General features: G+C 39.9%; 1 protein-coding gene across 1 annotated transcript; it reads right to left on the reverse strand.

Annotated features, from left to right (window-relative positions):
• Window positions 1-3,087: 3,087 nt before the first annotated feature.
• Window positions 3,088-24,262, reverse strand: SLC38A4 (solute carrier family 38 member 4). Its single transcript, XM_036400165.1, has 16 exons — window positions 24,214-24,262; window positions 20,188-20,418; window positions 19,313-19,403; window positions 17,913-18,028; window positions 14,923-14,996; window positions 14,705-14,797; window positions 13,049-13,130; window positions 12,875-12,957; window positions 12,707-12,765; window positions 12,065-12,343; window positions 11,867-11,946; window positions 10,676-10,776; window positions 9,574-9,698; window positions 6,860-7,004; window positions 5,786-5,883; window positions 3,088-4,385 (listed from the first exon to the last, which is right to left on the reverse strand). The coding sequence occupies exons 2-16, from the start codon at window positions 20,304-20,306 to the stop codon at window positions 4,284-4,286; spliced, it is 1,647 nt and encodes a 548-aa protein (XP_036256058.1). The 5' UTR covers window positions 20,307-20,418; window positions 24,214-24,262; the 3' UTR covers window positions 3,088-4,283.
• Between the last annotated feature and the right edge of the window lie 3,685 nt (window positions 24,263-27,947).

The following is a 27,947-nucleotide window of genomic DNA, read 5'->3' on the forward strand; positions in this document are numbered from 1 at the left end:
CTTCAAACACTAGCCTAAACACTAGCCTAATAATAACACTGCCATCATCTGACCCAGGTGTGGAATAGGCGGCTACCTGAGATCCCTTTCATCTTCATATATCTCATCCTCTTAAGAGAACAGTTTTTATCACCCAGATTCAGCACAAGATTTTAAGTGTTTTCAGGAAGTGATGATTTAATTAACTAAAGCCATGCTTGTTTTTCTTTTTTCCAGGTTGGTACTAGGCAACACAATATGCCATGGAAGTATTGAAAGTCTTGCCACTACAGCACCAAGGCCGAGCTCCACAGAAGGAAACTCTGTGACCCTGAGCTCACCCTGGACCCTCAGCCAAAGCATTGTCCATGCTGGGTGTGAGTGGCCCTTGCCCATTGCCAGGAGAGGAGGAGGCCAAGAACTGTAAAGCCCCCCTGGAGCCCACAGCACTTTGCCAGGCAGGTTAATGGAAACAAACTGGGCTATGCCAGAATTTTGTTGCAATTGCACAATTTCAGTAAAACTTCCATTGAAATTTAAAGTCAAATGAATGGAAATATTCCATCTATAGCACCACCTAGACCTCTTAGTAGTAATTGCTGACTAGCTTTATTTACTACTGTGTCAGCCATTAAGAACCAGGAGGGTTTAATGAAATGAACACCAGATCCAGCTATTCTGACTTACCTAGGCCTGCTGGGCTTCTTTCAGATAGATGCTATTGAATAGAACCTTTGATTATTTGTGGACTAGAGATGATTTTGCCCTCTAAAGAACACCCCATTTTTTTGCCCCTTACTAACTACATCCAGAGCTGAAATATTCATTACTTCTGGCTTCTGGGTTTTTTTTTGTTTGGTTTTTTTTTTTTTTGTTTTTTTTTTTTGGTTTGTTTGTTTTGTTTTGGGGTTTTTTTTTTTGTTTTTTTTTTTTTTTTTGGGTTTTTTTTGTTTTTTTTCTGTATCACTTCTGGAATTCTTGAAACATCCATTTAATGACATACCTCTATGGCCACAAAAATTTCTAACATTTTCATTGATTTTTTTTTCTCCTGGAAGACATACCTTTTACTTTTCATTAACTCCCCTCATTCATTTACTACAACTGTAACTGTTTAATTAAAATAGCCTCCTGACACAAGGAAATTATACCTCAAGCGTCATCAAGACAGAGCAGAGCTGATGCTGCAGGGAAGGAAGGCTGCCTAACTAGAGGGGAAGGAGAGGTCAGGGTGGATGTTTGTGGAATAGGTATTGAGCATGTGTCTGGGGCTGCAGTGCCTCCCTCATTAGCAGGCAGGCTGCAAATGCTGGCTGGCCATGGGCATGGTTGTCACATGAGCTCATTGATGCTGGAGCTGTGTGTAGACCAGTATATTTTGGGCTGTGAGTATGCATCAGACAAATATGTAACAGTGGGAAAACCTGCACCTGCAATGATAGGAAGTATTTATACATAGTGGTACCATGTGGTGTGGGCTCCTATACTATAGTTAGTGATATACTATATATAGTCCCATACTATATTTAGTTGCCATACCATGTATCCCAGCTAATCCAAAGAATGAGGCATTCAATATCTCACAGATAACCCCACTTTTAACACCAGCCATTCACCATGCCCGATGACATCAATGCAGCTCTATGAATAGACAGAAAACAGGGAATTGCCAAAGGGTTATTCTATGAAGGGACTGCCATCTTGCTCATCTGTGAATACATGGATACACAAATTTCTCTCTTAAAAGGGAATGAAGTTTTAGCAATACCTGTGTAAAGGCTACCACCTTGACCCTGCTTGGTTTTCAAACAAAAATTCTTCTCCTGCTAGACTAAAGCAGGTGAAGAATAATCTGCAGTCATAAAAAAATTCATTTATTATACATTCATGGATGGTCTAATAATAAAAATCCTCACCAAGCCTTTTGTCAACATTGCAAAATGAAGAAACTCCAACAACCAGCATTCTCAGCAGTGCTAATAGTTAGTGAGCAATATTGCCCTTACTCTCAGAGTGTGCAGCAGCAGCATATCACTGTGACCAACGTATTTTAACTCAAAACCTCAACATTTTACAGCCCCTCTACCCCTGTCTTTTTTTTTTTCATAAAAAGGCAATGAGTTATGCCATAGTTCTGTTACTTTTCTTGAGGTCATCTGTTTATTTTGGATGGACTACATGAATTCCTAAAGTCTCTACACTCAGCTGTAGTCACAATACATGTTTTAACTCTGAAGTAAAGATGCATACAACTCTCAGTAATAGTAACAGGAAGAGAGGTATGGTGGTGTTTTACTATTAATTCTGGTCCATGTTAAAGTTCTCTTCAATAATAAAGCAACATTATTTATATTTATCTGCTTAAACTAAAAATATTATTGGCACTATTTTCTTTAAAAAATGCAGAGACAGACTTAGCATTCATAAGGGAGTGTTTCCCAATATATTAAGGATACAGCACTTGAGTGAGCATATAATACTGCTCAGAAAGGTAGCATTTAACATGAAATATTAATATATTCCTTTCCAGTTATTCTGTAAGTATACACAATTTTTGCTCACACAGACACATAAACAAACAGAATTTTGTGTGAAGGCAAGGTGGGAGCACAGACAACTTTTGAGTACTTCACAGCCTTCTGAATCTGCAGGTTTTTGAGTAAAATCTGTTTACTCAACAGATTTCTGAGTCAGAAAATGAAAACTCCTTTTACATGAGCTTGGATTTGTGTAAGTGCGATAAACCCAACAGTGGCACCTTCCCACTCCTTCCCTCCACTAAGGAGTCAGCAAGACCCCTCTGGCTGATTTTCCCTGGTGTGTGCAGTGAGCATATGTAGTGAGTACTCCACAACACAGCCCAATTCATGATTTGACTGTTAATTAAACATGAACATAGCATGGAATGCAATGCTTTTTTTCTTGTCTTGCACAGCTGTATAGCTCAATACACTTGAGATTGTCAATAATGCTGTTACCCTTGCATGACTTAACCATACAGGATGTTGTTAAATGCTGATGTATGCATAGACAAGATGAGGTACAACAATTGAGCAAGTAATTCAAATTTGTGGTGTACAATGGCAACACAAAACTTCAAGACATGCATTAAGAATTCTCAAGAGGAAAACATCTTGAAATTTATTATAATGTAAGTAGTAAACATATGAATGTGTTTTTACACAGGTAGCAGTTAGGGCTTGCTACAGGTATATTTCAACCACTGGTGAATAAAAACAGACCTTTTACAAACCCACCAATTCAATATGTTTCCTTCAAAATAATATTAAGTGTGTGGCTATGAAAACAGAGTGACACATAAAAAAATCAAAAATCATATACCACAGGATAACATTTTTATGACTAGAGGAAAACAAAAAATTATGTACATAAATACATATATTTTTATATATAGCAAATTACAGTTTCCTGCACTGAACATTTATCAAATACACAAGTACTGAACAATACTGGATAGGGTGCTTTGTCACACCTTGTGGTCTCCTTAAATTCCTGTGAGAGTGGAAGACAAGTTTTTATGGAGGATACAACTTGTTCAGTGATGTAAGCTCACACAATAATTAAAAATTAAAGAAAAAAAACAACCTACTGCAGAAATGACTGATATTTCCAGCACAGGCATCTTTAAAAACAAAATGAGAATACTCTACTGTTCTTCAAGCCCCAACAGAGAATCTGTGTCAGAGAGCTTTATTCTGTACAACAGCTGGGTCATGAATCTGGGCAACAAATCTAACACTCAGCTTTGTCCACTGGCTTGTCAAAGCCACTGTCTTTCTGATAGGCAGGTCAGTCTATCAGGCACAGAGCAGAGGAATCACCTTCCAGATCATCTCAGAAACCATAGCCTTTCTCTTGGACCTGGGCAGCCACTCCCATGACCTTCAGATTGAAAATGAGGCACTGGCTGGTTTTCTGGCCATTACCTTCCCAAGGCTCTAGGAACTGTGGTTACTATCATCATAGGAGATTTTGAAAGGGGTGACACCAAGATATTTTTGAGGACTATATACAGAGTTATTTTGGTTTTGAAAACAGAAAGCATTCCCACCACACTTTTCATTTCACCTGGCCAGAAATGCTAAGCTCAGGTTCCTAAAGCATAAATAACAATCCTTATTGACAAGGATGATGTAGACTCCGTTGGGTTCTTGTGACCCCACCAGAAACTGTCTTCAAAGTACTGCAGTTACTAGCTAGGAATAACAATCCCATTCAGATGTTCTTCAGAGCACACAATACAAATATCTGTGTTATAAAAAGCACTTGGTTGTCTTCACAGGTTAATGATGTCTTGAACTTGGGGGATTGTAAATCCAGTCCATTACAATAAGAGTCATACTCACAAGCATGAAGATTATGCCAACTATGAGGAAAATTAGAGCCTGCAATTGGAAAATGAAATTTAATTAATAAAGCAAGTGACTTAGAGGCGGTAGCTCATAGATTGCCTCACTGGATCTGCATTAGTGTAATATGGCCTAAGTTTGCCTTGTTCTATGTGACTAAAGCCCAAGTTATGTTGTACAGGGATACATGAATCAGAGTTCGTCCTGTGTAAATATCAGTCCAAGAGAGATCTGAAAACAACCCACTTTGGTACTGTGAACAATAATAAAAAAACATAACAAAGAAACAGCTTTGTTTTTTATGGTTAAAAAATGACAGATTTTCAGTCAATGGTCATAGTCTCCAGAATTAAGCACAGCTTCAGAGTTAATCTGCTGAATCCTTATTAGACAAACAGGTAAGCCGACATCTCTTATCCGACAGTGTTTCTGTACACATTCAAGTGATTCAGATGCTTGTAGTCACCCTTTGCTTTAGTGGAGCTTTAGTTTACCATAATCTGTCCACACTTAACCATACTCTGTCTTTGTAAAATAAAGATGAATATTGTATGTGATCTCAGTGCAAGATGTGAAATTCTAGATGTGCCTAACACAGAGCAACATGAAGAGTGAACAAAGACACATGAAAAAATATTCACAGTCTCTCTACAATAACAGCTGGAAAAAACATTGTAGAAATAATTTCATCATAATAAATTTCTTTTATTCTAGAAGTATGTATCAGTTACACTCACCTGACTTTTGTGAACATATATATATATATATATATATATATGTAGATGCATATATGCCCATCTGTTTACATTATGTGCCTACATATATATTTCATCAATAACTTTTCTAATTGCATTTTCAAAGAACATTTCCTCAGTGATAGTTAAATCTGCAGATAGTTATTGATGTTCAGGATGAAAGGCATTGCAGTGGCAGTCCAGCATGACATAGACACATGCTGTGCATAAATGATAGACCTTCATATAAGGGCTGTGGATCTGTCTCAGAGGAGAGCTCACTATTACTTATTTATCTCTGCAGTGCAACTTCCTTCTTAACCTTGACCTCAAATCTTCCTGTTAATCCACAGCTGGTCTTCTAGCATGAACCAACAACTTCTTATAGACTGTCTTGGTGCTATTTATGCAAATGCAGGTGTTAACTGGAGTTTAGATCAGATTAAGTAATTCTCTTTTTCTAGTGGTTTAAGACACACTTTATCCTAAATACTTAGGTGAGAGTCAGGAGCAGTAGGCCTCTAAAGACTTTGTCTTGAGGGGCCTCAGATGAATCCCACTGCTCAACCTGTATTTTGAGTGAGACACTACCATTCGGGAGCAAGTGCCAGATGTTGCAAGTCAATGGTCTGAGTGTTAATGAAGAGTGGAAATCACACACCCTCCCACCCTTTCTTTTGCAATTGCCCCCAGTTCTCTTACCCCAATCTTCTGAGGAGACCTCAGGGGTTCCTTCTTAACAATTCTCAGGTAGAAGGCACCAGGGAGGATGAAAATCAACATCGTAGCGGAAGAGGCTCCTGGAAGAGAGAGCAGAGCTGAGTGCTGCACCGTTTGACAGAAAAGCAGAGTGGTGCACCTGCAAGAGAGAGCCTGTGGGGAGGCAGCTGCCATTCTAAGCCCAACTGTACAAAGGGCTCTCTCTGTAGACTACATTCATGGAGAGCTGTGGATGCCCTGAACACTCATTTGGGTGCTTGGGGCCTGAAGAGACACTTGTTACTGGGAGGGTTTTTTCAAAGTGGTCTGGCTGCCTGTGGTGGAGATGTCTGCATGTCAGCTGAAGCCTGTCTGCTGTCAGGTGAAGCAAGGACAAATGGACATTCCCAGGGTAGGATGACCCTGGAAAGCAGGTGTTGAATAGAGAGTGGATGATCAGTGCCTAAGAAGTGTCGACTCCTCTCTGCGCAGCAGGGTCCAGCATGAAGACCTGGGTATAAAAGGCAGGGAGGAGCAAACCAGCTGCAGAAACCCCACTGAGATACCTTTCTCAAGGGATCTGCATCCCTGAGTCCTCAAGCACTTCAGAGCATGGAGACTCTTCATGGACCTCTTTGGTCAGAGGCCAAAAGTGACCAAAAGAAAGTGGTAGGGAGAGACTGTTAATGCCAAATGAAATGTGTCACTTTTCTTCTTTTTCTAGCACAACACTTTGGAAGTCAATACATTTTTTCATGCTATAGTTGCTTGAAAACCAAAGCTGATTTCCCTCTCCTCCACATATATTAAATTCCCTTTTGGTCAAAATGGGAATTCCTTACCAGTTTTTATATCAGGATTATTGATTCCTTGTGCCTCATGCAAAGTAACAACAAAGTTGGATAGCTTATAGCTTTGTCTGTCAGCTGTTTGGGAATCCTTACATCCCCCTTAAATTCAATTTGTGTTTATATTACTCTACTGTAAGACTCAAACAGAGATTGACTTTCAGTCCATGAATGTAAATATGTTGTAGAAGGGACAATAGAGTCAACAAAAAGTATTTATGAAACCTACCGATAAATCCAAAAATGTCTTTAATAGTTGGGACAAAAATTACAAGCAGATCATTAAAAGCCAAAATTACTGCTGCAATCAGGAAATGTCTTATCCAGCTGAATGGCCTTTTGGGAAACAGCAATGCACTGATAGATGAACGGATCTGCAAGATGAAAGACAACAGGGAAAGTAAAACAACAATTAATTTATCTTTGCTTTCAGTTAAAAAAAAAAATCTATATTACATCTGTTGTGAGAAATTCTGACTGTAAAAATGAGTTTTCAGTCTTTGATTCCCATAATATAGTCTCATTCTGATGTAGGTTTTTGAGAACTGGGTTCACAGTTTAATGCAGAAACTCAAATATTTGCAGTGTAGGAGAAAGTCAAGTAAATAGGGTGTAAAATCAGGGACATGAAATCTGTTCAACTGAAAGATGCTAATATCAGCAAAAAAATCCTCAAAGAGCGTCTCCACTATAAGTACTAATCAACAGGCAAAAAAAGAGCATGTGTGAAATATGATTTGCTGTATTCCTGAACCTGATGAAAATCCCACAAGAATTCTGTCATTTACTTTTCTGAGAGATAGAGGAAGCTGTTGTACTTAATCATCAAATATACATATCTGAAAAGTAAAGCATATTTTTCAATGCCACTTGGAAATTATAACCCTAAAACCTATTGCAGAGGATTCTTTTTTGCTTTACTGACTTTCTCACACATCATGGATTTTTTTTGCTTTTACAACATAAAAGATGGTAAGTAGGAAAAAAAGGCCAAAAGCAAATCCATTTGGTAGCTCGAGATGATGCTATTCTCAAGTACCAAAATTAACTTAAAAGTTGGTATTTAGAAATTGAACAAAAATATTTTTACACTCCAAAAAACTCCAAATGCACTTCTGTTTGGTTGTTTTAAAGTAACATGTAACTGCTTGCAGGTGAGTTTGGCAATTAAATAAATATATGGGGTTCTCTCAGTGTAGTACATCACTTGAAAACACACCATGAGTTTTGTATTTTACGTTTTTCAGGTTGATGTAAACCAACACTAGGAAGAGGGAGGCAAATTTAAAATGTTTTGTTCAGTTTTTGAGTTGGTGTAAGATAGGTTTATTACACAAAAAAAATTCTGCCTGCATTCCTCTGAGCTTACTGTCAGCATATTGAGCATTATTCCTTTTGTGACAGAGTCCTTAAATAGAAGTTATCAAACTGAAGTTTTACAGTAACTAATGGTATATAGATATCTATTTAACTTATTTTTCTGGCAATGCAATGACTTTTTTTTAAATAAAAGACTCTGACTACTTTAAGAAAATACAAATGGGATGATTAATTTAAAAAAGTAGTTGATATAATTATACTGCTTATTTGAAGGAGTAAGATCTGCTGAGATGGCTGTCCTGATAGAATGTGTAAAGCTCTTTGATATTCTTGTTTACAAGAAAAAGATATTTCCTCAAGAGTAATTTTAATGGAAAAATCAGTGTTGTGGTTTGTAACTGCTAACTATTCAAATATAAAAATGATTATACAGAAATCTAAAAATACAAAATGCTACACCTGACAGACAGGTTTCTTCAATGCCCTTAGCTTGTTTTCCCATGAAGACTGATCAATTTGTTAAAAATAATTTAAACATTTAGCCACTGGTTTGAACATGATTTTTAAGGCAGAGCACTGGAGCTCTCCAAGTTAGAAGGACTGGCCAGTCAGGGTGCTCTATACCTGTTTTTTTTTTTTTTTTTTTATTTTTTTTTTTTAGTAGACAACACTGAGCAGTGATCACTGCACTTAGGCATTTTTCAGCAAGCCTGGAAACAGTACCTACGCAGAGTGTGTGTTACATCCAGGACAACAGAGCAACAGAACCCCCTGGTTACTCAGATGGGAACACTGTGCTGTGATGCAGCTTGCTGGGAGCCCTCCTGCAGCATGATGCTGGCCTTGTACGTGCTGTACTCATGAGACACCAGCCTCCCAACACCAGATTATGAGGATCAGCTATTTTCTCTTCTGCTGCCTGGCAGCTCAGGGAAGACATGAGGCTCAGTCTTATACATTTAGGAGCCTGGAGCTCTGCCCACTGGGGGAGATTGATCCCTGAGGAGGGTCAGTCCCTCTGCAGAGCCATTTGTTTAGCTGTGTCTTTCTGTCTCTGCTACTGTGGTTATTGTGTTTTTCTCAGTGAAGGGCACACAGAAGTTCCAAACTTTCTTGGACAACTGACTGTGCAGCTCTTTTATACTTTTTTCTGGCATTTAGTTTCCTCACCTGTCCACAAACTCAAGCCTGTAAAATGAGCAAAGGGCCCTCTGTCTCTGTATTTCAGCAGCCCAGTGTGGAAGTCCTGCACAATGTGTGACCTGAGTTTCATGTGTCTGTCCTAAGTTTGGATGCTATAGTAGGTGCCTGTGTCTGTATTAGGAAATCTCATAAGTGGTTTCAGTATATCTCCAAGACTTTGGTACTTAGGACTGCTCTGACAAATAAAGTACAGAAAGACCCAGGGAGACAGACAAGTAATTCCTGATATATTTATAAAGACTGATTTATTTCAGTCTTTCAAATTTTGCAACCCTAAATGCCTAAGGTCCATGCTTTGGTCAAATGAGAAAACAGACCTCTCTAAATAAAAAGCTCAGGCTTTTCTTCAGTGTTGAAATCTGTGCTGATCACATTCATTCGGTGAATATGGGTTACCCTGATTTCAGCTCTGTTACTTACAGGGAAAAGGACAAGGGGCACGGTCAGGGTCACAGCCACCAGCACTGCCAGGCGAACTGACAGCAAGAGGGTGTCAAATGTGTACACTTTAGTGTATGTGTGAAGAAGCTCATCTTCAACTTCTCCTACGAAAAGGAAACAAAAAGGAGTTAAATCACTTAAGCAGTACCTTGCACATTTAAAAGGATCTTAATACTGCAGCCAGATAAGAGATAAGATTAACTTTAGCCCAGCTGCTGCCATTAGATACAAGTTATGGGCTAGACATGAAAAAGGAATTTTCCCACTGTGACTGATACTAGTTCATCATTCAGTGATGATGAGGGTAATGCAGCTCTGAGGTGATGCTTTGTACTCTAGCATCTTTGACATGACTTTGAGAAAATCATTAAGTGGATGTACAACCTGAAGTAAAGATAATTTCTGTGACACGAAACAACTCACTAAACTGTTACTGAACTGGTAACAGCTGCTTTTGACCTCCACCCAGATGTCTCAGCTCTCAAGCAGAGCCCTCTTGCCTCAGTGATGGGGAGCAGAGTGTGCTGTATCATTCACTTCTCTGCTGTATGGAGGGACTAACAAGGTAAAAAGAGGTGGCGTTTGCACAAAATGGTGTGCTAATAGAGGGACTACTCTGTTTGCCCATCGGTTAGTTTAGCTCATCCAGATTTTTTTTACACTAGAATGATTTGCACCTGTTTTTCAGCATAGATGAAACTGAACTAGTGGCGTCAGAGACAGATTGGATAGCACTTAATAGTGTCATGTAAAACTGTTGAGCACTGGACTATTTTTAGTATTCTTGGCCTTTGCCAAGAGTCAAGCTTACAGCAGCTTCTTGTCTGAGTTCACAAAGTCAAGGGAAACAAAACTGGCCCCCCAGTAGGTGCCTTGGAGTCTCCACAGGTGAGGCCTGACAGCTGGCTAAGTCCCACAGTTCACTCAGAAGGTTACACACTGTGTATTATAATCGAATGTTGCTTAAACTTGGATTCAGGCCCCCAGAAAATGCATTAATACTTGAGTCTTTGTGATAGAACCAGCCCGCCTGCATTAAAAAGTGAGAGAAAATTCTGCAGAGAACAGTGTTTTGACCTACCATAGAAGGTAAGATATCCAAAGAGGGCAGCCAGAAGATACATGATAAGCATGCCAGTGATGGAGATGTTTGAGACATTCTGCATCCGCTTTCGGGAGCGACTGAAGTACAAAAGAAAGAGAGTAACAGTCCTATAAAGCCTCTATTTGTACAAGAAGTGCTCTGAAGGGTCTTGGCTCTCTGACACACCCTCACCAGACAGAAATTTCATAGCAACTATATTGGTTACATAGAGCTCTTGATGCTTTACAACTCTGTGCAGAGCAGCACGGATTTATAAAATATGTTGAAACTGCATTTCTAGCGCTTCTTCTGTGGCAACATAAAAATGTGCCACATTATTTTGTATATCACTATTCATTAAATGTCAATCTCAAAAGGTAGATTTTAGATAAAAAAATGGAGGGATGAGAATTACAGGTCTGTTGACAATAATAGACAAGAGTTTTCAGCCAACTCTATATGAACATACCCTTATATCTACATAGGGCTGTTCTGCAGGTTCAAGAACCCCTTGCAGATCACATCCTTCCATCATAAATCCTTTGGTAAAAGAAAATCTTCATCTTATAGGACCTGCAAGCATTTTCCCAAGTCATATTAGAATTTTTATGGCTTCTGAGGTTAAACCTACTGAAACAGGAGGTAATGGTTCTTAGCCTCCTTGAGTTTTGCAACACACCCCCCTGTAATGCAATTTTTGCTGTTCAGCAAATGCCTTTTATTAGCCCTTCCCAGCTATTAACTCTGTGCTATTTTAAGCAAGTATATTGGATTTTTGATATTTGTTAAGCAAAACAGGCTAAGTGAAGAGCCTACCTAAGATACCCAAACCAATGGGGCTTCCGAAGAAACTTTAGGAGTAAGCGCAACTGACACAGACACAGAACACATTTAGGTATTATTAGAAACCAGAATTATCTCAATGCAACCAAGTTTCCCAGTTTATTTCAGATCATTTGAAGGACTTTCCAGATTCCTCCTTTACTAAGTAATATTGATCAATGCAGTGGTTCTCTGTCACCAATATCTGACTAAAAGACCAAAGCAAAGCCAAAATCTGCTTACAATGGAAAGCAATAATTCACTACCATGTGGATGTTCACACTCCAGCAATCAATGGACAACAGGTAGAAGATTATCTCTATCTATGGTTAACTGGAAATATTGGACAAAATTTAAGAACCTTACTCTTTGAGTTCACTGTATATTGGTAGCACCTCAGGGTGGCATACGAATGCAAATGCCAGGATGGGTATTGCATAGGCAGTCTGTAAAATAAAGCTCCCATTAGTAAGAATGGTCACGGCTGTACCTCTGACTTTTGGCAGGCAGCAGTTTAGCTGTGGTACAAGTGGTGGAAGGCAAGTTCTACAGGATCTCCCTTACCCGTGAGTTGAACACAAAATATTTTGGCTGGCACTTGTCACTGTTGTCGCTGTGTGCTTCGTATTCTACACTGCTTTTCGGGGAGATATCTTTTGGCTCCTCAAGGCTTGGGAAATGCCCAGCTGTGTTGTCCATCATGAAATTCACACCAGAACTGAGTGACTCATTTGATAACATGACCAGGTGCATTGGCACTGTGCTATTGGTGGCGGTCCAGTTTTCAACCCCGTGGTCCATGATGGGAAGAGGACAGGGTATTTGGGATTTCTTGAAGATCACCTACCAAAAGTAGACAATGTTATCAGAAAAGTGCCACTATAGGAGATTACACATCTGTGGTATTCCAACAGAAGTATAAACAGACACTGAGAAAGAGAGGAAGCAAGAAACCAAGTGCTACCAATTCTGCTTCTTCTGCAAGTATTTATTGTTACTCTGCCTCTGCTGTTTCTGCTTTATTTTTTATTCTCAAGTGGTTTTTAACTGATTTTTTTATTCTGACTTCATTCAGCAATAGGTTGTTGATTTGATTCACTTGCAGGGGCTATTCTAACAAAAATTTGACACGGTATGAAGTATAAAAGTGTTTAAGGTTTACAGAGTCTGTATTTGTCTGGACACAATACCCAAACAGTCACCTACCACACTGACAAAGAAAACCATACAGGTCAGCGAAAACCCACTCGTATAACCAAGATAACCTGTGCAGCAAGAAAAACAAAACAAAACAGAACAAAATAATTCAGTTACACAAAAATTCACAATCCTAAAAGGACTAAGAAATGAGCTTAAGCAGGGCATTAAGCTTACCTAAGCTTTTTAGAAGGGAGAGGGGAAGAATAATCACAACTGTTACAAGTATGACGAGGTAGTTCCCATTAAGGTACCATTCTCTAAAGAGGAAGAATAAAAGTAAAAATAATCATCACTGACATCAAAGTGAAATTTTTTCATCTCAGGTTCAGGCTGGGAAAAGGCACCTACCCAGCATTCTCCTCAAGTTTCATAAATGCTCTGATGACTTCAGGAAGTTCATATTTAATAATAAAGAGGTAGCTTGACATTGCTGGAAAAAAACCCAAACAAAACAAACACCTTTAGAGAACTGAGTTTCCAAAACTGTAGTTCCAAAAAAAGAGAAAAGTTTTTGCTAAAGTAGAGAAATGAGTTCTGTTTAAATAACAGTGTGACTAAATAAATAAACCCTTTATATTGCTATGAACATGTTCTGAATGAAATCTAGCATTCTGTATTAGAATACAATACAGTTACTACTGAATTTGTAGCATACTTATATCACTACTAATTTTTCCTTTTGCTCTTTTGTTATATATGTTTTTTTTTCTCCAATGGATGCTGTCCATCCCCATTCTGTAGTAACCTTAGATTTACTTCCTCTAGATCTCTTCAGCTGCCTTATCCTTTCTACTTTCAACTTCTTTCTTCCAGTGTCTTCTCTATATATAAGGAAATCAACTAGTTGTCAAGATTCCTGGTGTAAGAATGGCCTTCTATACATCTGATTTAAAATGTACTGCCAGAAGTAATGCTTTTTTAAATTTGTTTTACGATTGTCACAGAGAGGTCTTTAATGACCTATGGACCAATCTAGACAAGAAGTAGAGGAACAGTTATTTCTCTTTAATAGGGAAGCATACTTAATTTCTGAATTCAACCAATGTGATATCCAGTCTTGAGGAAGGAAAAGAGTACCATAGAATACCACCTTTCATGAACAAAATCAAAAAGTCTTTTGCAGTACAGAGATGTGAACTACCTCTGTTTGTGTAGCAAAGTAGCTATAACAGGACAGTATTAATCTATTGATGGAGATTTGCAAACATAGCAAGTTCCAATAGAGAAATCACCAAAAAACCTGCATAAATTTAATTGACTAATAGCACATTTAATTTAAGTTTTAATTACCTCTCCTTAAGAAATCTGTAAAAAATTACAAACTCCCTTTTGCTTTCAGACCAGGTATTCTTCAGCCTCCTAAAAGGCTTCTTCCAGGATAGTAAAGGAAAAGAGCTCTGTTGAATGAATGTACACTCTATCACTACTGTTTATATTGGTAAGTCTCCAGTTCTGACAGGATGGAGTTTATTTGATAGATATTTTACAGGAAGAATCATTGTGGGTGAGTACATTCAAAAATTACTTCAAACATGTATTTTAGGAATAACACAACCCAACTCTTATTTGAAGGAATAATTCAAATATATTCATTCAGCTGAAAAATGAACCACTCAAAGCCTTTTATGGAGACGTCAGAACCCTGTGCTGTTCCTTTTAGGTCTGACTAATCTTTTCTAAGTTGAAGCAGGTGCTTCAACTAGATGCTAAGGACAGACTGAGCCATAGTCAATAAAGAGAATGGCCAGTTCCTTGAGGAAAGTCAGTCAGGCCACTTTAGCCATCACTGAAGCCTCTTCACTGGTCATGGAGAGATGCCAGGTAACTGTCTTTCACCATACACTGGAAATAGTGAGATGAATTCCTCATATCCTTAATTTTTACAATACAATGTATGCTGTATCTGGCTCATCTCTGATGCCATTTAGCCAGACAGAGGAGAGAATGAAATCACTTGTGTTTTGTAGAAAGAGCATTGGAAGCTAGAAAACTTTTGTCTCTTACCTCCAATATTCTGCATTGTGACTGAAATGAAAACACCACACTTCCCAGGCCAGCCAAATGCCTTTGCTCCCAGTTTTTCATATATTAATGATCCTGAAAAAAAACCCCAAACAAAATCAAAACAAAAATATGGGTCACTACATTGGACATACTTGATAAATTACATTCCAAGGTAAAATACATGCATGCAATACAGATTGTCAATCACAGCCTCCTACCTCCTTCTTTTGATATCTTCAGTAAAAGGTGGACCGAGTAGAGTGACAATATTGCTACGCTGAGCAGCAGAACTCTGCAAGGCAAAGCAGAAATCAGAATCCTAAGCAGGACATCAGCGATACTCACTTGATTTGAACATACACTTGCTCAGTCTCATGAAGTTCAACATGTCCTAAATAGTTTTCAGCAAGTTTGTTCTTTGGTCTCCCAGTGCTAAGTGCAGAGCTAAGTGTCAACTGTAGCTTCCTTGTGAGTACAGTTGCACCTTATACACTCTGAGTGCCCTGAAGGCTTGTTGAAGTCCAGTAAGTGCTAGTTCTGTGCTAGTCCACAAGGACAAAATCTTATATCTTAACAAGATCTCACTAAAGTAAACAGATTTCTATGCAAGGATCTGGTCTTTGTACTCTCACCTGCCCACTGACCTCTCATTTACAAATCTCTCCTTAATCAGAGCTGTCAAAAAACCCCACAAAAATGAAACCCAAAAGCAAATTGTGTCTGGGACAACTTCAATGCTTGGCTGGTCACTGCTTTTGACTTCTGGCATGTCACTGTGCAGTGGAGGTTAGTTGCCTGCTGTGTAGGTACATTAGAAATCTTGCATCATGTTAAAGCATGGCACAACACTGGAAAACCTGCTCTTGGAGCATGGGTAGCTTAGCTTGTAGTCTTATCTGCCTGAAGATACTGGTACCTGACTTCAGTAATTCTGATTACTGCCATGTTTCTGCCACACAACAGGTGCATCCTATGTGATTTCAGCTGTCTGCCTCCTGTAAACTGCTTGTGAAAAATGTAGCTTTGAATGAGATTTTTGGGCACAGCACTATGCACAACATATCTTATTACCTTAACCATCTTGTCATCAGCCTGCCCAAGTGCTGGTGAGGAAGAGAATAACATGACAGAGATAGAAAATACGGATGCACTTTATCCCATGGCTGAACAGAGGTTGTGCCCACAGCTCCCACTCCCCTGAACACGAGGTTTGGTACAGATATAGGAGACACTGACAGCCAGGTTCATAAATGAATCTAGGAGCAGACTCAGGCTCTGGGGCTGAGTGATGAACCACCAGACCATCAGAATTTCCTCTGAAGTTTCCCTCTTCAAGAGAGACAGACAGTGCTACCACCTTGGTGTGGGCAGGGCTGTCTCCTGTTGTGGGCTCATGCAATATGGTAAGGGGAGGGATCATGTCTGAGGTGACAGTGCAGTCTGCTGAGGTGGCACCCTCCTTGATCAGGGGCACCCATACACCTGCTGTTCAGAGACATGGTCTCCATGTCCTGACACATGAGATGGGGTAAACCAAAGTCCTCCTGGTTGCACTTGCTAAATCATGCTGGGCAGCAGAAGTGTTGCTTTTGGAATTTTGTGAGCCTTCTATTTTCCTTCACCCTGTAGAACACCTTCCAGCAAGAAAGCACTTGGGCAACATGAGAAGAGTAAATTACAATGCTGCCAGCATCATCTCAATTAGAATTCATGTCCAGCAGTTTCCATTTAGTAGATGGGATTTTTCTGTCCCACTAACAGTAACATCACATGATGTGAAAGCAGGGGAATTCAAGCAATTGGATAACTGCTGTAGGGGTAACAGTATCTACACACAAGTTCATACTTCTAAATAAAATTCCTTCCTTTACCGAAAGGGAGAATGTTCTCATTCAGAAAATATGGAAATAGCATAGCAAAGAAAGTGAGCTGTGGGGGGAGATTTTTTGCTTTAGCAGTACTTCCTACTTTAACACTGCCAACAGAGCTAATATCATTAGGCTTGTATCAGAATTTTTTGCCACCAATCAGTATGACCAGAGTTTCAAAATAAAGATATTATAAAGATAATATTTTTCCCTGTTAGCAAGGCTTAACATATCACAGTTTTCTTTCCAGTGATCATTTATGAGCATACCAGTTAGTACAAGTGCTCAGAGAAAGTTGGAGGAGAAAAAAATCTTACATTTTTCTGACTCTGACAAAATGTCAGTTTTAGAACTGGCTTCCAATTTTTGCTCTGCACATACTATATCTAAACCAGTCTGATGCAGGTGTTATGAAGTGCTTATACAGAACAGCATTTGAATCTACAGCTAATTTTCAGTTAAAAATTATATTGGCAAAACAGAAGATGTTTCTTAGCAACTGTAAGCTACATGTAAAATTTTAAATGCTGTTGCCGTTGTAGTTACACAGTCCCCACAAGCAAGAAGCTCTATAAAAACATGCTAGATTTCAGTAATGTCAAAAATGGCTAATTGTCACACAGTAATATCATGGTTTATTCCAGTCTCATGAAAGGCTAAAATTAAGGCTTCAAGCTAAAATTAAAATCAATAATTAAAAAAAAACCCCCAAATTTATTTTTGATAGAATTCATCTCATTAAAAGGAGCCAGATGTTAGCCATAGATTAAAAATCGTACCATGGCTCTATGTTACTGTCTATCAAAACCCATTCTGTGTAGATACTGTTTGTCAGTCACAGACCAATGCTGTCCTTTGTGCACATTGGGTACAGACAGACTTGGAGCAGCAACATTAGATCTGTGAATGCCCTTGCACCCAAAGCATGTTGCCATTTCAGATGATATCGAATGCTCTTCTTCTATTTCTACATTGTGATTAGATGATTGGGGTGATGCAAACATATTTATGGGTGATTTAATTTCCTTGTTGGATTCCCATAGTAAACTGGCAAGATCGATCTTGTTATTTTAGGACCAGCATGCTGTTCTTTCCTTCTGATTTTTGACTGCACAGTATCAATTTGCAGTCGTGTTTCTAACACAAAGGAGGTCTAAACTTTTGGCAGTGAATTTTCAGCAGTGGATGGTTCCTTGTGGTGAAGCTGAAATGCTCTCATTACAGAGGATCTTACAAGAATCTTCAGCTAAGAAACCAAGCTTAACATACCTCTCTAATCATAAAACTTCAGCTCCAGCCCCCTGCTTATATTCTATTTGCTTATTTTTCTATGTACTTACATGAAAAGGATAATTCCTGTGTTGGCCATGGCATAGGAGAGCCCTAAGATGCCACTGCCCATAATGGCATTGCTGAGGTTGAACGAGGACATTCCAAAGGAAGTTCTACCCCTGTGCTGTTGGGTGCAAGAACAGAAAATGGCAATTCATTTGCATTTTACTAAGCATGACTGGCTAATTATCCTCATTGCTGGTGTTCTCTATACTGCCCCCTTGAAGCCTAGAGGTGAAGCTTTTTCAAGGTTCCCAAGCCCGGAGGCACTTGCCACCAAAAGGAGTCTACCCCAAAGACAGCTGTGCTGGTTGTGTTTTCCTCTTCCCACTCTTTCATTGTCACAGTCAGGAGGAGGCTTGCATTCCTGACAGGTGACTTAGGTGACACAGTTACACTGGCTATGCTGGCCAGCCTCCATGGAAACACATGCTCTTATCAAACAGATTTCTCAATTACCAATTCTTAAATATTCAGATTCTTTAAAAAAATGAGTACAATAGATTATTGAATTTGTCTCCAAGTAAAATGCACTTTTTTTAAGGGGAACTAAAAAGGTGTCTGGGGGGAAGAAAGAAAGGAGTGCTGTGTGCCTAGGGCTGGAAGCAGAAGAATGGAAGAGGACAAAACCTAGGAGAGAGGGGATGGTGTGTGAATGGGTTACAACAGATACCAAGTGAAAAGAAAAAGGGAACATGGCTCTTAATTTTGGTTTACAATTACAAATAATATTTTTGATTTTATGTGATCATTCATTAATAAAATCTGTAACACCACTGATAAAATAATGCCTTTCATTTCATCAAATTCACTAACAATTGAGTAACATTAAATCCTAGCAGAGAGGTACCCACATGCATGCCCCAGGAGCTGATCCTGTGCTTCCACTTGCATGTGGAGCTGTCATGTTGACATGTGCTGACCATGTAGAGCTCAGCATCATAAAGTCAAAACAGTAAGGTTCTTTCTTTAAAGCAGTGCAGCTGAATGTAGATTCATTTACACAGATGCTGGAAACTAGAAATACAAGCATGTATCCACTAAGGCACAGATCTACCTGGCTGTAGGAACAACAAAGTCCTTCTGAGCCCAATGTCCTGTCAGGAAAATGAGTGCAATGCCCCACTGTCTGCACATCTCAGCTGAGATTAATGGAGATGTTACTGAAGCTCAAGTGTGATCTAAGGAATTTTTCTGATTACTTGTGTAGGAAAGACTGAATTTTACTTGTAAGATAACAGAAAGGGTTTGCTGCACTTGTTAGAAAATGTGTTTATTCTTTGAAAGCCAAGATTATGCTGGCCAGGCTCCAGAGTAATTTTGCTTACTGACACTTTAAGAAAAAATCAGGTCAATAAGATCTACTTTGTAATCAATCATTCATCCATTTAAAAAGAATAAAACTTACATATTCTTCATTATAGTCTTCCAATTTCTTTTTATCCAGATATCCATTTGTAAGGAACTTCTGACTTTCTGCATCATCACTAGCAAAGGGACTGAACACAAAGAAAAATAAGAAAACATTAGATAAAGCTTATGATACGCATTTTGTTTGAGTGGTGCTTTTTGTCATCAGTGGAAACTTTCCTTTGATATTGCTCTGAATATTTAAAAATCCATCAAAAAAAGGACTGTTCTCCTGTAAAGTTCTCATATCCAATGGCATGTTTAGTAGATCTTTGCTTTGATTTTGAATTTAGTTTTAGACCCAGTAATCTTTGAATTACACTTGATTGCAGATGTTGGAAAGCAGATCCATACTGTCAATAACACGCTGAGCTGAGCACGTGCTTCATGTCTGGGGAACAAAGGCCCTTGTTGGAGATACGTGCTGGAGGGAGCAGCAAGCTGAGAGCAACAGACTGATGCCTGGTTTGAGATGTCTTTTTCCAGCCACACAGGTGCTAGTGCTGTGGTGGGTTCTGCTGGAATGTCTGAGGGTGGGCTGTCCCTGCTGCCCTCCATACCTTGCCCTGGGAAACATTCCCCCTCAATGAGCCCAGGCTGAACTTCTCTGAGAGCGTATTAATTACACATGTACTATCCGACTGGAGTAGTTGGAAATTGCCAAGGGTTAGTCTGTGTTGGGAGCCTGAAGATATCAGTCCAGGTGGTGGCAGGCAAGGGGGGACCGGGGCTGCCTTGTTGTTCTGGGCACGCTGTCCTCCAGAGCACAGAGCAAGGAGGGTCAGTGCTGTGGGGAAACTTCCCAGATGCCATTAGTGAAGATTATTTATTGATTACTGCTTTCTAGCCTTAACAGAACAGAGAAATGCCTACCTGCTAATTGCAGCCTTTTCTGAATCAGCCGGCTCTCTGTAGTTGTCTTCGAGGCTTTCCCCACTGTTGCTCTGATCATCAGGTTCGATGTTGACTTTTTGCAGCTCCATGCGATCCATTAGAGCGGTCAGCGCTTTCCAGCACACACACTCGCTTCTTCAGGGTAAACAGCACTGTGCCGTCTGCTTGTGGGTCCTCTCTGTCATGCAGGGGCTGCCAGAACACTCTGTTCTGCAAACAAAACACAACAGAACTCATTAGAGTTTTCTTCAAATTAGATAAACCAGTGTGAATTGTTTGGTTTGTGTTTGATCTTTGTAACAGCATTAAGAGGGGAAACTGTTGCAGACTGGGAAAATTCTGGGCAAGGATAAAAGTCTCTTTATATGCCAGCACTTGGTTCTCCTGTCTCCCTTTAAATGGTAAAGGGTGCAGAGGCCAACAGATGCACAGTGGATATCCAGCATCTGGAAAAAATACAAAGCCAGCAGAAAATAATTTCCTGAACTGCTGCTTTGGGGTTTCTAGGGGAGGGTGATGCAGAAATGTTTTCTGATAAAAACAGGAGTATAGCAGTATATAGGCTTTCCCATTTGTTGGAAGATCAACGTTGTCACAGGTTTTAATGTTTTGTAGATTTGTCCCTTTCACTGGGATCTGACAGAGGTGAGCATCTCTGTATGACCATTTTTTGATAATTGGGAGGTGCAATTCTGATAGGCCAGTTTCTAAGGGGACCGGTGTTTAATTCTTACTTAACCCATCACTGGAAGCTCTGTCTCACACAGGATTATTACATGGATATTAGACTGATTTTCTTTACCCCATGAGAAAAATTCTTGCCTTTTAAAAATCATCTGAATAAATGCTCAACTCTTTATTTATTTTACGGACCAAATGAAATTGTACGACCCAAATTTACAAAGAGAGCTTCACCTCTGGGATTTCAGCAGCTGTGTGCTACAGACTCATCTGTAGATACACATGTGAATTCATTTGTTTATTATCAGATTTAAGAGGAAAACACTGTTCAAGAAATGCTGCAGTTCTGCAATCCTTCTCCCTTCTTGCATTCTGTATGTCCATTCCACAGCTGAGGGGACACCAGTGAAGGGATTGAGCAGAGATCAGAGAGCACACACTTGGGGCCGCAGCTGCAGTTCCCTGAACCTTTACCTGCTGCCTTGCAATCAGACACGCTGGCCAGATTTATGACAATTTTCATAAATATGACATGTCAAATGCATCTCAGCATTCCATAACAATATCAGAAAACATTGACACAAATAATTTTCTAAGTCTGGCTCTTTGCAACACTAAATCTGCAATTATTTAATAGCCTTTCTCCTGGGTTTGCATTTATGGGTGTATAGGTCCAGCTCAATGACCAGACCTTTGCTGTCCTCTGATACTGATCATATGCTGTTCTTAGGAACATCTACAAGCATATCTGTAGTGGCAAGATGTTGGAGCGCATGTGTTTAAAATGCAAATATAAACTTTAAATACCAATCCTGGAGGTTAAAACTGACTCCAGGCCAGAAATTAATGTCAAATTCCTTGCTTCTTACTAAAAGCATTCACCTAGACCAGACAACTGAACAGGAGAAGCAATATCACAGTGCATTAGGAAATTTCCTACCAGAGAGAGCGGCCGGCTTTAATTCCTTTTGCTGCCTCACGGAGTGTTTGTATGTGTGGGGGGATGAGTGACTCAGGCATCAGGACAGAGCTGCTGGCACTCCCATTTCAATGCCTGGGGGATTCTGCTTGCTTCGGATATTAATAACTCCATGAGATAAAAAACAGTAACAGTCTCCTCACCCCTCTACCCCCAACAGAGCCCTGACAACTGTGGTTTCATTCACAGAACTGTCTTCAAACACAGACACTGCCCTGTCTGAGAAAGAGAGTTTTTCCAATTCTTGATGCTTATTTTTAATCTGTGGTGTAGAAGTCAGGCAAACAAATCTATCTGTGCTCATCCCTGTTCTGGTAAAGGGTAAAACCTCCTCTGTGTGCACTGCCTAACTTTTGTTGGAAAAATGTCTTTTCCAGAAGTGGCAGTCCAAAAAATACAGATCTTCAAAGAGAAGGGAAATGGAGGAAAAGTAAGCAAAAAAGTTGCCAGGAGTTAAGCTGAACAAAGATTAGGCTGAAGATGAAAGTTTGTGCAGCACAGCAAACAATATGGAAAAATTGACTGAAAATACATGTTACAGCATAAAAATCATCTGGACATTGCCCTGTCAAACATTTACGCAAGCCGTCTGATTTATGGACGTCATCTCAAGAGTCTGTGTAATCACTGCATAAAGCAACGATTTTCTATTTTATTTTATTGTTTTAATCTTTGAATTCCTAAAAGTCTTCTGGTGAAAGCACAAAGATTCAGTTGGCAAAATTAAGTCTATTGAGAACCTGCTTTCTTGCAGTTGTAATTTTTTAGGGAGAGGTTGGTAGAACTCCAAAGGTTTACAAACCATGAGCAGAAAGCCATTGGCATAAATATGGGGAGAATGAGACCCATAAAACAAGACTGCTATTAGATTTGAATATTGCAAACACTAAGAACTGTGATTATGACCAATGGTGCCTTTGAACTTCAGCAGAACTTGGCAGGGCTGGTCCTTAGTCGGTGGCAATCCATATCTTCAGTCCCTAGCACTGCAGATACTGAGGGCTTTGGGAGATGTACAGGCACTGGTAGCATGTTATTCCCACAAGTAACAGAGAAAAGGCAGAGCTGTCACTTCTTCACCTGAGGGGAACATGGGGTGACCCTGTACCTCTGAAGCTGTTACTCAGCCTGCAAGATATTTAGATAAAGGGGATGCACTGACATTGGGCTCTCAGTTGCACCCCTTCAGGAGTTTTGCTGGTGGATTGCTGATCCTGGGGGGACAGCCAGGAACCAGGGCAGGGATGGCGTGAAAGCACAGCCACCAAGGTTGGGCAGGCCTGGGCCCTGCCAGAAGCTTTGCCTAAAATATTGGAAGAAAAACAGCAAAATTCTCCTGCTTTAGCTTCCCTGGGATTTAATATTTTCTGATTCAGAGCTATGATTTTGGTGCCTAAACATACAAGAGAAATCTCTTAGATTTCCAGTGTTCCTCAAACTTGCTTTCAATACAATGATATTTTTGCTGCCTCTTGTAGTATTTGGCTGAACAGAAAAGATTTTTTTTAAAGTATGGTATTAAAATGGAAATACTCGTTGCAAAAGAAATTTACCTATTATTAGAGGACAGTTATTTATCTCTATAAAACTAATTTTCCTCTTCAAGTACAGGGTACTGTTCTGCATCATTTATTAAGTAATGGTTTCCAGCAATGATTCGGAAAATTATGAAATTTTTGGCATCTGATTTCACAAGGTTATTGATTTCTGTCCAGTCTGCAGTTAGAACATCAGGCGAATGGACAACCACTGGGCAAATAATGCCAGGTCACAGATATGACTAACACTTTCATGGATTTTGCAATATCAATATTTGTAATCTCTGCCATGGTATCCAATGTAGCAGATTTCGCCAGATTCTTCGTCTTCATGACAGTGACTTTATAAGGTTATTTTCTATGGGGCTATTTCAAAATGAAATAAGTGTTGCAGCTGTCAAATAAATAATTAAAATGTAAAAGCCCGCTTTCCCAAATTAATTTGTTCAAAGAAACATTAGCCAAGTAACTCAAGAGCCTGGACAAAATTTCTCAGAAGATAGCCAAGGGCTGCAAAGGAAAGCAATCATTCATTTCTTAATTGACTGGGAAATTTTGAATACTTTTGCTGTTCTGTGGTTGCTAAGGTTTTGATTTTCTGTACAAAAGAGAAGTCTAAATTTCATTCCTGAAGAAATATCAAAGATATTTGCCAGTACAAATTACCATGTCAGTAAATCTTAAGGAGCCCATCCTTCATATTGCACTTATATTTACAGATTAATTAAATTTATAATTCCCAGTTTCTGAAGATATGGCCAGTGTCTAAAATACATTGATAAAATTTTATAAAGAAAGAAAGTTTACCTCTGCGTTAAGTGGGTTCCTTTCCTCACTTGCTAGACAGGTTATATCTTTTAGGAATTGCACCTGTAAGAAAAAGTTTACTCATATGCAATCTAGAGCAGTTGAACAGTGATTTAAAGACAAATGGGAGTGTATGGGATGAACCAATCAACAGCTGCTACACCAAACAACTCCCTTTGACAAACTTGCGTCAGCTCTTAAAAAAAAAAGGGGAAAAAAAAGAAGAAAGGTAAATCAGTTTATTGGAGCACACTGAGGGCAAACATCTCAGTTACCAGAGCTATTTGCTTGCTGAGCTGAGCCCTATTTCAAAATGCCTCTCCCCAGAACACACCACCCAAGCTTGATCACACTCTCATTTGACTGTCTGGAGTTTTGAATAATGTGCATGCATTAATCTTGCAGTAGCACAATAATAAAGAGCCTGGAAAATAAGTTCTGGAAGAAATACCTGTTTGCTCCCACACTGTTCTTATCTCTGTGACAACAGAGCTATATCTTGCACTGCCTGTCTGGACTTGGTCTGAAGTGTGTGCTTTCAAAGGGGCTGTTTGACCTGTGCCTTAGTCTTCCAGTTGAAATATTTAGTGTCATGTCAGCTGAGGAGATATACGTCCAGTGACAAATGTTATTCATTTGATGGCAATATAGGCCTGTGGAGAAGTATTTAATTATCTGTGATTTGCCTGTAATACTGCAGAATTTACTGTAGAATTTTATCCAATTACATAATGACCATAATTAAAACCCACATCTACCCCCCCAGGCCTCTCACCCATGTAGGCTTTGTGATTAAAGCCCTCAGACTGGCCTGACTGTGAAGGCAGGAGGGCAAGTGAGGGGATGTAATTTTTAATTCTTAGAGTTTCCTGTGGAGCACTCAGACTGCTTTAGCTCAGGCTGGGTGACAACCTGTGGGAACCAAACCCTGCTTCAGTGTCACCAGGCCTTCTGCTTGTTTGCTGCGAGAACTGGCTATGGTGTGCTGGTTTCAGAGTTCCCCCCAAAAAAGACATCTGAGTTCCAATATAGACTCAGACAAATGGTTTAACAAAAATAAGCTCTGTCTTCCTCAGTTGAGCATTCCCATGAAAAGACAACTGATTGTAAGGCCAGTAATGCCATATGATGCCAAAAGTAGAGCAATCCAAAGATTAAGAGGTGCAAGGTTTGGAGCCAGAGGTCCTATCTTGATTTAAACATAGCTGGAAAAATGAACAAATTTTTGGGCCTAGATTGGTTGAATGGACTTTGAGTCTGAAAGCTCCCTGTGTTTTCCATTTCATCAGTTGATCTAATGAGGGAAACAGGCTTTCCCTCTAAGGCATATGACCAAGAATAGGTGTCCTGAATGAATTAAGGCAGTTCTCAGCAGAAGTTTAGCACCAGGTTTTCCTATGCCATTGCTAGGGTAAGAGAGCAGAGCTGCCAGGGGAGCTGGAGCAGGCAGCTGTGCTCTGCTTGAGCCTGTTTGCTTTGCACACTTGACAGGGCTGTGGGTATGGACAGCCTCCTTGGTGCTCTGTTGCTCATTTGGCTGTTTCATGTAACAATAGGGGAGAGAAAAACATTTCTTTAAACAAAGGAAAATAAGACCGCAAACCATAAAGAAAACAGCAGGGAGATTTGGGGATAGATGTACTAACAAATCAGCAACAGCTGTGAAAATTAATTCTGATGCATTTTTTTGAACCTGATTAAATAAATAATAATCAAGATTAGAGGTAATTTCCTTTTCAAATACCACAAATATCGATGTCTATTTCTGATTCCCACTGAGTCTAAGCAGTGTGGCGCAATTCTCTCTACAGCCACATCATGGTGGTTGGGTGGATCTTTCCTCAGTGCATGGAGGGATGGAGTCATAAGGGTTGATGGTGTTCAGCAGGGCCCCTGTCCCAGCATCTGATGCCTCAAAGATGCCAGGCAAGGTGTGCAGGCAGCTGGAGCTGGCAGAAACCATTCATATGCCTGTAGGCAATTTTTTTTCTACAGAGAAGAGGTAGCTAACACTATTTCTTAACACAGGTTTTTTTGACTCTGCCAGTTCTTTTTGCCTATCCTTAACTAGAAAAGCACTGCTTAATTTTCATCAGAAAAGTCTTCTTTCAGCAGAGCACAAATGTCAGTGTCCAGTCTTCCCACTGAAGAGAGGCACATGCTAACTCAAGACCCTTTCTGTTTTGTCTTCAGCTTGGCTGGTTTCACTATTTGTAAAGAAAACTTTGTATTTGCTAGTATTGCTCGAGGTCGTGCAAGAGTTCAAAGAAAAAAAACCAAAACATTTTCTTTTTGTTTTCTGACGAAGAACAGGATTAAATTCTTGATTAGAATGTTGGAAACAGTGAACAAAAGAAAGCACAACATTGTGATGTCCACCCTTGCCTCTAGTAGCTGGACCTAGCTTTGTCACACGCTGACATGTGTGACGTGTCTCTGCCACAGAATCATGCAGTCAGAGTAGCTCCACTTACATTCAAAAAAAGGGCCAATTGTACTCTTGGTTACTTTTCCACCAGAAGCTACTAAATAAAGCTCTTCTTTGTTAATTTGTGGGATCATACTACAAGCTCTGTTAGTCACCTCAGGGCCTATGGAGCACCCTGAAGCTCACCAGGGAGTGTTTGCCCAGCCCAGGCCCCTGTTTACCCTTTCTCAGAAGAAGCCAGATTAATTGCAGTTAAAATTATGATATTTGGTAAATGTTATATTTTTCTTTTCTGGTGCCTTTTGGCTATCTTATATCTTATAGAGAAAACTGCTGCAGTAATACCTGCCTTTGCTGACAGGAGAAATGTCCAGGCACAGCAGTTCTGAGGACTGAGGCCATATTTCCTGAACAGAGGAAACAGGAACAATCTTCTGTAGCTATAAGTGTGTATTTCCAGAGTCTTCTAGAGTTTGAAGGGTGTTTCCAGAGCAGAGGTTTCTGGCAGAACCTAGAGCTGGCAGTGGTGGCAGTGCCATTAAAAAAGGCTCAATGATCCTTTGTCCCCCAGGCACAGCCTCCCACAACAGGTTCTGTTTTCTGAAGACTATAATGCTCTTTAGGGCACAAAACCTCTCAGCCCATTGCTTAGAGCCCTTGTTTGAGCCAAAGAGTAATCAGAGATGGCCTGGTTGTGTGAATTGGAGGTGCTGGCCCAGAGCTTGGTTCTTGGGATCCCCCAAACATGGGGATCACTACTGGGGGAAGTCCAGCATGTTCTGCTGCCTGCCTCTGCCCCAGCTTTTGCCCCCCATGCAGCTGGTGGTCAGCCTCCAGGATCTGGGTTTGGGCAACACAGGTCAGGACTGTGGCGCTGCCCTTGGGGCTGCTTGCATTGCTGTGTCTGGAGCCTAGGTTGACAAAAAGCCCTTACAGCATGACATGAGATTCACTAAACATGCTGGAGATGTTTTTTACCAAAATAATAAACACTTTTTTCCTGTATTTTGGCCGTGTTTTCATGGAGCTTGAGGTCGTGTTAAATTTTTTGTTAACGTTTTCCTGTTTTGTAGTAATTGCTCTCTGACTCATGCTACTTTCCTCTTGACACAAGAGCCTTTATCTGTCTGAGTTTGCTTCTTGCTCAAATACTATGTTCTGAAGTTGAAGGAGATTTTGTTGTAGCTCTGTGTTAAGTTTTCACTTTGTGTTCATCGGCATTGGCACTGAGACAGTGTGCAGGGCAAACCAAAGATTATTTTGCAATTTTGTTGTGGCTGCGTGCTCTACACTAATACACTACAAG

This window comes from Molothrus ater, chromosome 5 (genome assembly GCF_012460135.2).
Source record: "Molothrus ater isolate BHLD 08-10-18 breed brown headed cowbird chromosome 5, BPBGC_Mater_1.1, whole genome shotgun sequence".
Classification (NCBI taxonomy): domain Eukaryota; kingdom Metazoa; phylum Chordata; class Aves; order Passeriformes; family Icteridae; genus Molothrus; species Molothrus ater.